At 42.1% G+C, this 11394-nt stretch overlaps 1 protein-coding gene across 1 annotated transcript in view; it reads right to left on the reverse strand.

Moving 5' to 3' along the window:
* Positions 1–10151, reverse strand: part of PDE7B (phosphodiesterase 7B) — a 180843-nt gene extending 170692 nt beyond the window's left edge. Inside the window, exons 1-2 of the mRNA XM_030022457.2 lie at positions 10020–10151; positions 9762–9876 (exon numbers count right to left, since the gene is read on the reverse strand). Of these exons, the coding sequence (XP_029878317.1) occupies positions 9762–9782 (21 nt within the window). The 5' untranslated portion in view covers positions 9783–9876; positions 10020–10151. The remainder of the gene's footprint in view (positions 1–9761; positions 9877–10019) is intronic.
* Between the last annotated feature and the right edge of the window lie 1243 nt (positions 10152–11394).

The following is an 11394-nucleotide window of genomic DNA, read 5'->3' on the forward strand; positions in this document are numbered from 1 at the left end:
GAAAGAATACATCACAGCTTCTGCGGAAACATCAAAAGCAGCCCAATGGTACCACAATGCTGAAGAAGTGGTGGAAAACTGGTATGAAACAGGTATGGCAAAAGGCTAATAAGCCTAAAATTTGATCTTACTGGTGAAGAGAAGGAGTGCTTATAAGACCTGAAAGCTCAGCGGGTCTCATCTTTCACAGATATAAATTGATGGAGTCCTATTAATCTCAGTGGAACCATGCCATTTTACGCTTTCGCACACCAATCCAATTTGAGTCGTCTTTTTATCTTTCGACTACAAAAACAAAGCAACTGTGCACCTGAGGAATTTGCTTGGTGAAGAAATACATTCCAGTTTTACCTTTCTAGCTGGCACTCATAGTTTGTTCAAGAAAATGAAGGTTTTTTTAATAACAGAATTTTATAATTTGGAAACATATTTTCAGTATAGTAGTTGTCTCTCTACAGGATATTATTTTCCACTTTATTTAGTATTGTAACGGCATTTTCAAGAGGGTTGTTTTTTTTTTTTTTTAATAACAGTGTCCTCAGATCTGCTAAAGCAGAAAGAAACTCACTGTCCTCCCAAGCCTTCAACAGGCAAAGCTCCCTCCTCTCCTTTGCTGATGCGTGCAAGTTCTCCTTTATTAATCAGGACTAATTATTGTTTTCCTGGCTGTCTTACAGTCTTCTAATGACCATATTGATTAAACTGGAGATACACTGCCTAATTAAATTTATGATGGCCATTCTGATGCCACTTAAACATTGTTATAAATAGACACTCGGATATTACGGCAGTGTGCGAAACAGAAATGCCTATGAATGAGTAACACAGAGCCAAGTCATATCCCAACATTTGAAATAGAAAGGGTCAGTAGTCTGTTTCAACATGGCTGTCAGTTAACACAAAGCCAGAAAAGTGTTTTCTCCACGAAGACCTCATGCATCTGCTTTCATCTCTCTCTGAGTGTCTATGTGAGGTCTTCTCCTGCTTCCCAGCAGCCTGGTACACAGCAAGTCCTCATTCTATCTAACCTTCTCAGAGGTTTAAAGCCAAGTATAAGTGGTAAGTTGAGGGAAAGGCAAAACCAAACATCAGGTGTTGCCCATATTTAGGGTACTTCAGTGTTCAGCTGCATACGTAAGTGAAGCTCACAGCATTGCTACACCCTCAGTTTCTTGTGGAAAGTGGTAGTCTTCTACAGAAATATTAAGCAGATGCTGTCCTCTGGGGCTGTCTAAGCAGAGGTCCTAGTTCTCATTCTATACCAGGATTGTCATACATAAAGGGGAAAATAGCTACGCCCTTTGGATAACAGCTGAACTCTTGGGAAAGTACTAAGGCATTTCATGTCAATATGTGTTTGTTTCTAAAGCACAGCAACCACCTAGGAATCGTCATCCCTCTTTCCAAGGGATGAGTCCTTTCACACTAATGGTAGCTCTGCCACCCTGTATTAGGACAAGCCCCAGAGCTTAGCCAGTCTTATCATAGAATCATTCAGGCTGGAAAAGACCTTTAAGATCATCGAGTCCAACCATCAGCCATGCCCATTAAACCATGTTCTGAAGTGCCTTGTCTATGTGCTTTTTGAATACCTCCAGGGATGGTGACTCAACCACTTCCCTGGGCAGCCTGTTCCAATACCTGACAACCCTCTCAGTAAAGAAATTTTTCCTAGTATCCAACCTAAATCTCCCCTGCCACAACTTGAGGCCATTTCCTCTCGTCCTATCTCCAGCCACCTGACAGAAGAGACCAGCACCCACCTCACTACAACCTCCTTTCAGGTAGTTGTAGAGAGCGGTAAGGTCTCCCCTCAGCCTCCTTTCCTCCAGACTAAACAACCCCAGTTCCCTCAGCCACTCCTCATAAGACTTGTGCTCAAGGCCCCTCACCAACTTGGTTGCCCTTCTCTGGACACGCTCCAGCAACTCAGTGTCTTTCCTGTAGTGAGGGGCCCAAAACTGAACACAGTACTCGAGGTGCGGCCTCACCAGTGCTGAATACAGGGGAAAAATCACCTCCCTGCTCCTGCTGGCCACACTATTTCTGATACAGGCCAGGATGCTGCAGGGCTTCTTGGCCACCTGGGCACACTGCTGGCTCATATTCAGCTGGCTGTCAACCAGCACCCCCAGGTCCTTTTCCGCCAGGCAGCTTTCCAGCCACTCTTCTCCAAGCCTGTAGCGCTGCATGGGGTTGTTGTGACCAAGTGCAGGACCCGGCACTTGGCCTTGTTGAACCTCATACAACTGGCCTCAGCCCATTGATCCAGCCTGTCCAGATCCCTCTGTAGAGCCCTCCTACCCTCGAGCAGATCAACCCTGCCACCTGACTTGGTGTCATCTGCAAACTTGCTGAGGGTGCATTCGATCCCCTCGTTCAGATCATTGATAAAGATAATAAACAGAACTGGCCCCAATACTGAGCCCTGGGGAACACCACTTGTGACCGGCTGCCAACTGGATTTAACTCCATTCACCACAACCCTCTGGGCTCATCCATCCATCCAGTTTTTTTTACACAGCGAAGAGTACACTTGTCTAAGCCATGAGCCGCCAGTTTCTCAAGGAGTATGCCATGAGAGACAGTGTCAAAGGCCTTGCTGAAGCCCATGTAGACAACATGCACAGCCTTCCCCTCATCCACTAGGCGGGTCACCTGGTCATAGAAGGAGATCAGGCTGGTCAAGCAGGACCTGCCTTTCGTAAACCCATGCTGACTGGGCCTGATCCCCTGGTTGTCCTGCACATGTTGTGTGAGTGCACTCAAGATGAACCACTCCATAATCTTCCCCGGTACCGAGGTCAAGCTGAGAGGCCTGTAGTTCCCCGGATCCTCCCTCCAGCCCTTCTTGTAAATGGACATCACATTGGCAAGCCTCCAGTCATCTGGGACCTCCCCTGTTGACCAGGATTGCTGAGAAATGATGGAGAGTGGCTCGGCGAGCACCTCCACCAGCTCCCTCAGTGCTCTTGGATGGATCCCACCTGGTCCCATATACTTGTGAGTGTCCAGATGGCATAGTAGGTCATTAACTATTTCCTCCTGGATTAAGGGGGGGGTATATTCTGCTCTTCATCCTTACCTTCCAGCTCAGGGGGCAGAGTACCCTAAGGATAACTGGTCTCACTATGAAAGACTAAGGCAAAGAAGGCATTAAATACCTTAACCTTTTCCTCATCTCTGGTGGCAATGTTCCCTTCTGTATCCACTAAAGGATAGATATTCTCCTTGGCTCTCTTTTTATTGTTAACATATTTGTAAAAACATTTTTTGTTGTCTCTTACAATAGTGGCCAGATTGAGTTCTAGCTGAGCTTTTGCCTTTCTAATTTCCTCTCTGCATGACCTAACAAGATCCCTGTACTCCTCCCGAGTTGCCCACCCTTTCTTCCAGAGATGATAAACTCTCCTTTTTTTCTTGACTCCTAGCAAAAGCTCCCTGTTCAGCCAGGCCGGTCATCTTCCTCAGAGGTTTGTCTTGCAGCACATGGTAATAGCCTGGTCCTGAGCCATTAAGATTTCCTTCTCAAAGAATGTCCATCCTTCCTGGACCCCTTTGCCCTTCAGGACTGTCTCCCAAGGGACTCTCTCAACCAGAGTCCTGAAAAGGCCAAAGTTTGCCCTCTGGAAGTCCATAGCAGTGGTTTTGCTGACCCCCTTCCTTGCCTCACCAAGAATTGAGAATTCTATCATTTCATGGTCGCTAAGCCCAAGATGGCCTCCAACCATCACACCTCCCACCAGTCCTTCCCTGTTTGTAAACAGTAGATCTAGCAAGGTCCCTCCCCTGGTTGGCTCACCTACCAGCTGTGTCAGGAAGTTATTTTCCACACACTCCAGGAACCTCCTAGACTGCTTACTCTCTGCCGTGTTGTATTGCCAGCAGATGTCTGGAAAGTTAAGTCCCCCACGAGAACAAGGGCACACGATTGTGACACTACTGCCAGCCGCTCATAGAATGATTCATCTGTCTCTTCAACCTGGCTGGGTGGTCTATAAACAGACTCCCAGCACAATATCTGCCTTGTTGGCCTTGCCCCTCATCCTTACCCATAAGCACTCCACCTTATCATCACAGTCGTGGAGCTCTGTACAGTCCAAACCCTCCCTAACATAGAGAGCCACCCCAGCACCTCTCCTTCCTTGCCTATCCCTTCTGAAGAGCTTATAGCCTTCCATTGCAGCACTCCAGTCATGAGAGTCGTCCCGCCATGTTTCTGTGATGATGACTAAGTCATATCTATCCTGCTGCACAATGACTTCCAGCTTCTCCTGTTTATTGCCCATGCTGTGTGCATTGGCATAGATGCACTTGAGCTGGGCTATTGGATCCACCCCCAACATTGGCATGCTGCCCCCAGGCTCATCTCTGGTGAGCCTAGTTTTATTCCCTTCCCCCTTCAAACCTAGTTTAAAGCTCTCTCTATGAGGCCCGCCAAATCATGAGTGAGAACCTTTTTCCCCCTTTGAGATAGCTGGACTCCATCTGTTGCCAGCAGGCCCGGTGCCGTGTAAACCTCCCCATGATCAAAAAAACCCCAAATTCTACCGATGGCACCAGCCTCTGAGCCATGTATTAATCAAGTGTGTTTTCCTGTTCCTTGTCTTCACAAGCACTGAAGCGTGCTGTGGGAAAAAGGTTGGGTGACGGGACAGAAAGGGAGTAAGAACATGAGAGTACAGACTCTTTCTTTCAGAAGGAATAAAGGGCAACTTCCAAAGGGAGCAGAAGTGAGTACACAGTAGCTCAATATCATTCTCCAGTTGAAATCACATTCTGCATCTCTAGTTGAAGTTGAGGTTTCTTAATTTCACTTTTACAGAATTATATTTCTCTGAGCCGTCTGAGTTGCTGCATATTCAGTCAAAACATGCCTACCTCCCACTTTATTCTTGGAAAGGTAATGATCATCCTTTCCAAAACATCTTTCCTACATCCAGATGGGTTAGTATTATAGACTCTGATACGAACAACCATATAGAAAATTGTATATAGGTCCTGAAAGCAGTTGCTCCACAAGTGTGTTTTTCTGCCTCTGACAATTACCTAAACTTAGTTTGACAGGAGATTCTGTACTCTACTTTATAAAAAACCTTACACTGCCGGCATTAACACATGCCACAGTGAGATATTAGTTGGTGAGTTTTCTCATACCAGGAATTTTTGTGGGTAACTAATATAAACCTACCAGTTAAGGAAAAAAGTACCTCTGCGACTATCTTCTTCTAAATATTTGTTTCTTATTTTTAAAATAACCTATGCAAAGAGAAATAAAACTTGCTGTTTGTGTCTGCATGCAATTCTTCTTTAGCTAAACCAGAACAAATTTGTCTGTGTGCAACTGGGAGAATCCTAACTGATCCTCCCCACCTATTAAGAGGGAGAGATCATCAGCTATGTTTATCCACCCAGGCAACCTGGATGTCTTATTTGGCTAGATAGTAAGCTAGCAGAAACATATCATATACCACCATGAGACTATGTGGCTTAAATAAGTAGCTAAACTGAGTTCTCATCCATCCTCACTCACAACTCCCACTGGGAGGAAGAACAGAATAAGAAAATCAAACTCAATAGGGCCCTTTCATTAGTTTAGTTTCTATAGTTCAACACTATTACATAATAACATGATAGTTATACATTTTTCACTTTCTAAGAACAGAACAAGTAAAAAATGTTTATCAAAATTACAGCATTGCTGGACTGCAGATACCACGCTATTAAATGTGTGCAAAAGAAATGCTTAAATCATTTGACTGTTGTTTTTTGAAGAACTGTCTCTGCCCCAAACTTTTCACTTACAGTTTTGCCACTGCAGTCTGGCTTCTAGTACTGCTCTCTCTTCTATCTGATCTGGCTCTGATTTGTTAATTTTCTGCTTTAAAACTGGAGGCTTTAAAATAGATAGCTATCACTAGCCCAGATCTGAGCACTGTGAATGCTAGCAATGTATCTCCTGAATCCCACAGTCTTTTACAGGAAAACAGAAATGATAAATTCAGAGGTTCAGATATTGTCTTCTAATGCAATTTTCTTGGAATGCTACTGTAGTAAGAACAATAGTAAAAATAAAATTAAGAAGTGTTCTAAATTTTCAGGAAGATAGTGAAGAATTCTTTTTGCTAAAAAAAATCTTTCAGAAGTTGACTTCTCATTTTAAATTTTTATAAATTGATTAAATTAAATTGTCTTAACTACAACAAATATATTCTCTCTTTAGCATTTACACAAAGCTAATACTTCAGACCTGACAAATACCAACTACTATCAGAAGACACATTTTTTGATTTCCACTCATTACTGTGAAATCACAGAAAAAGGTTACCAGCCACCCTTGTCTGGTTGCATATGTGATGCTTGGCTTTGTGGCCCAGCTTTTCAGCTACCGTTGTTCATCTTTAGCTACCTAAAAAGATGGACCTCGTATTGGCCAGAGAAAGAAAAGGTATTTGAACTTCTGAACTGCTCTGGACACTTAGGCTACACATCTGTGTGTCTCAGTGCCCCCAGGGTATAAACTATAAATAACATCAGTTCCGCATCCTGAAGTTTGTGACTGAAAAGTGCAATGTTCACACTAGATGCAAAGCCAATGTTTCACTGAAAGTGTAAAAACTGATGCCCCTGCAAGGGTAAGCCTGCTTTCTGGCTGAGGAACAAGAAAAATGAATGCTATAATTCCAACACAGAGAGTCCCATCTTCCACCCAATATGGATGTAGGAGGAGAAATACTGAGCCATCATTTCATTACAAAACACTTAATTTTGTTCTGGCAGCTGGTAGGACCCCAGCTGTCCCTTTCACTTTCACCCTGTGACAAACACATGGAGCTCTATAATAATTTCAAGCATGAAAATGAAGAAAAGATGAACAATAGTGAGTTGCTAAGAATGCTCATTTACATGGGATGTCTTCCTGGCTTCCTCAAATGACTTGTTTTTCTGTCAGCCCAACTGCATCAAGGGTTTTTGGCCATATATCTAGCTTGATTACAGGACAGATTAGGTCTTAAACATTTCTCATCACTAAATAAAGAGGCATCAGGTTTTAGTGTATTAACAGTAATATCTTGGTTAGTAGCTGGCATTTCTGCTTCATACAGCTCCTATAAAGGAAATTACCGGTACAAGAGAAGTTTTTTTCCCTATGAGACTGAGAAATTACAAGAAAACCATATGTATATATACACACACATAAAATATCAATTTTCAGACCGTTTCTCATTTAAATAGGCTTTAACTATTGGTAGAAGAACCATGGGGTGAGTGAAAAGGAATGACGTATGATTAAATGTCTCAATTATACTTCATAATTGCAATGAAGACACTGGAAAATCAGTCTGCTTTAATGACCTACCTAGAGGTGTGGTAAAGGCAAGCAGAGGGCTGGGTTTTGAAAGGGAAAAGCACATAAACAGGGAGGAAGGGGAGGAAACAGGTGCTGTTAGAATGATATATTTATATACTAGTTTACAGAATTAAAAATTTCACAGTTTAAAAAAGTGATCTGCAATACATTGGATCAGACTCAGCAGAGTACGCCTTACTCTACTGGAATCACTAGACCTTCACTAGTGACAGCTCTTGTCCACCCTATGGAAATAAACTCAGAATGAGCAGCCATTCATATGACATGAAACTTCTGCAATACAGACTTTTTTTTTGAGGCAATGTGACTGCAAATGTCAGTAAGCATTTCATCCACTGCAGAAAGGCCAACCTTAAATTATATTTTGTTCTTGATGCTGAATTCAGAATGTTCAGAGAAAGCATTGCAGATAAACTTTTCTCACTGAAGTAGAAAAAGTGTCATTTCCTCAGCTGAAGTCTACTTCACATATATACTATTAGTATTACCAGTAGCAGTTGCTACAAAACAGATGCAGCAAAGTGTAGATTATAGAGCTTAAAAACTAAGCTTCTCAAAAAAATGTTTATCAAAAGAAGTGAATAATTTAATTCTAGGAAATTATTATAAACAAATGTCTTTTGGAAACTTGGATATCTTCATGTAGTTACAGGGTTGTTCCTTACAGAACAGACTGTAGTCCCTATAGACTGAGGCTTCCCCTTAGTCAAATTTACTAATTAATCATCTAACAAATACTGTGTTAACCTTTCTAAACTTGGGGCTAGAGGATCAGTGCTTTAGCTTTTGAAAACAGCTGGCAGTTCGTATAGTAATACTTTGGGGAGGGCAGAGGAGGAGAGAATGGTGTGGAGATTACAGAATAACAGTTCAACTAACAAAGCTTGACTTTGGGTTGTTGGATGATAGGAAAAAAAATATCCTCAAGTATCTCCAAAGAGATGGGGCCCTAAAGAGTTCATCTGTGACAAGCCTCTTTGTTTCTGCAGTCATCAGTGAAGATACAGCAAAGGAAATGGAGGAGCTGCAGTTATGCATTTGCAATACACAAAGTCCTTGTTTTCCCACTAGGCACTGCAGAATAGCAATTGTCCATTCACAGCACATATCACATCCTCTGCATTTCAGAGCTAATATTTTTGCAGTCCTTAAGCTAGCATGCTTCAGCCTAGTGTAGTTAATTTTTGTAACCCTTTGAGGTGCATTGCATGAGGTAGGTGTGCTTATGTTCTGTTCCTTGTTACATGAATTTTCAGGTATAATTTTTTAAGTTAAACTGAAAGGTTTTCAAATTGCAGAGGGTTTATATCTACAGCAACATCTCAAACAGAGCTGTAAAAAGTCTCGTTTCACAAACTGGGAAAATATGAAGATTGCTAATCATTGAGCATATCTGTATATTAATCCAATTCACAATATAAATCCGCTGTGTTGGCTGAAATTATTTTTAAGACCACTCATACACACACACACACACAAGGTCTGACAAGTGGCTCCTCCTCTTGTATTTTAGAACCACACTCCTGAAAACAATGTTAGTTTTATGCTAGCAGTTGCTTTCGTTTCCTGCAGCACACACTGTCCACTGTAATGCTGCACTACTCATTCAAGGCGGATCACTAGCTCGAATATGAATTGAACCTATATGCCATCTAACAGACATCAGGCTACATTACTTCAACTTCCAAGCAAATTTCCACTCTTCTCTGTTTAAGTAGCAAAAGCTATCTGAAAACTGGTGTTGATGTAAGACGATCAGCTCCCTCCCTTCCCACTGAGGATCTGCTTATAAGTCAAAGTGCAGGCTGCTTCTTAATTAAGTTCTCAACCCAAAACAAGTAAAATAATCTAAGCATGTAATAAAAAAAAAAAAAAAAAAAAGAAAAAAAAAGATGTGGTATATGTACTCCTAAAAATGAGGCCGATAGTCTTTTCTGCTTGACCTGTTTATTTCCAACTCTTTCTCTCTCTGCTCTAACTCTCAGACAAACTCACAGTCCCCTCAGGATAAGAACGAGTTTCTGCTTTCTTCTCCCTTCACCTAAGGCAGCCAAGTCCCAGGTCTCGTCTCCTGACACAGAGCAGTAGGAAAGCATATAGAAAAAGCAATCACCCTTTCTTTCCTCAGAGGGGTCAGAAAGGACAACAATAACAGATTCTTTCTGCAATCTTCTTTTGCCATCAAATGGTTAAATCAACATAGGTTAAAATTTTCATCTAGTTTGAATAAAGAGAAAAAGGGAGGAAATTCAAAAACCGGTTGCTGTAGTAACAATCACCAGTAAAAATCTTTTCCACTAAATAATAGTATTATCTCCCTCTCCCCCTCACAATTTTAGTTCCCCCTCAAAAATAATCATGCTGCCTCTTTTAGATTTGCTGTACATACCTCAACCATTAAACAAGACATTTAACCATAGTGGCAGTTCTGTGACCTTTGAATGCCGTGAAATCTCTAAGCGGTGCAGCTTGTTCATGAAGACTTGTACTGCAGAATCCAGTAACTGCATCCAGGATTAGGAATAGAATTAAGTAACGACAGCAAACAAAAATAAAATTAAAAAAAAAAAAAAAAAAAAAGAAAAAAGGAAAAGAAAAAAAAAAAACAAAACCTCCCCAAGTCCCCCAACCCAGCCAATAAAACCACCTTAAGAAGCAAAAAGACTCGGGAAGAGAGTGCACTTTTCTGCCAGTGTAAGGGCTGGGGTAGAGCTGAGCTTGCTGCAGTCTGCCTGCCTGTGCTCGGAGCCGAAGGCCGTGCAGGGCTGGGAGGTGCTGTCAACTGCCACAGGCGCGGGAGAGCAGACCAATCCGCGCCCGCACTGTCAGCTCGGTGGAGCGAAGCCTTTTCTGTTTATGTTTCCTCATTTCGGGAGTGACGTCAAAGGGTTTAGTTTTTCCTCCGCATGTGCTATTAATTTTAAACAACTACTATGAGAAGAATGTGGCAGTGATTTAGGCAGGCTACCCTATGCGAAAGAAATCAGAGTCATGATTTATCTGTCCTGGATTTAGCTTAGAAATATTTTATGACAGGTACCAGAAAGATCCAAAATATCCTCACAAAATGGGGAAAGGCTGTAAATATGCTTATACATATTGAAGTATTCTGAAATATACCCAGGATGTTTCCCAGTGAGAGCTGGGTTATCTGTATGGGTTGTGGTGCAAAAATCAGACCCGATTCTGCCCTTGCCCTGAAGTAAGTCAGGAACTGCTTCTCTAAATTCAGCAGTGTCACACCAGTGTAAACCTGGCGAAAGAGATAAGACTGAGGCTACTGTACACGTCCCTTTATCAGTCAGCAGTAGCTACACTGCAAATTAGCAAACTTCTTTCATTAGCCATCAGTCACGGATGCAGTCACCTTTAAGGTCTGCTGCTCTAGGCGAACACTCTTTTGTTCCACCAGCAGATCACAGCCCAGCCGTGCTCACCTACGAGCTCCGCTGTGGACCGCCACACAGGGTTTCGTTTCATACCAAAGTCCATGTCAAAAGGCAAGAGGCAATGGTAAAGCCTGGCTTCTGGTATCACCACCCCATCATTGTCAATGGAGAAGCTATGCAGCTGAAGCTTCAAAAACAAGTAACATATGTCAAGGTTGATTACCATGGGCAACAAAGGCCACAACACCACAAGACAATTGATAGGAGGTCAGCTGACAACGATAACTGTTTAGTTATCTTCATCATTTTAATTTTATTGATTTGCTTTTCTAAAGATTCCTTTCAAAGAGATTGGTTTATGAGGCACAGTTCATTCCTAAAAAGTCTTAACAGTCTAGCATTTAATTTTAAAACACATACAAGTGCTTTTGAAAGTGGATAGGCTGACAGCTCTTGAGAAAGAAATTTCTCAGTGATTCACAGAACAGGTACAAAAATAGTAGAAGTAATAGGAGCTTCTCCATGACCACCACCTGATGCTACCAAAATGTTACTCCAGAGAGGCCAAAATATGTAGTGATTTTTTTTCTCACTGAAAAATCTGCCTGTGCTATCACTCCTAATGTCATCAGC

Source organism: Aquila chrysaetos, chromosome 8 (genome assembly GCF_900496995.4).
Source record: "Aquila chrysaetos chrysaetos chromosome 8, bAquChr1.4, whole genome shotgun sequence".
Taxonomy (NCBI): Eukaryota; Metazoa; Chordata; class Aves; order Accipitriformes; family Accipitridae; genus Aquila; species Aquila chrysaetos.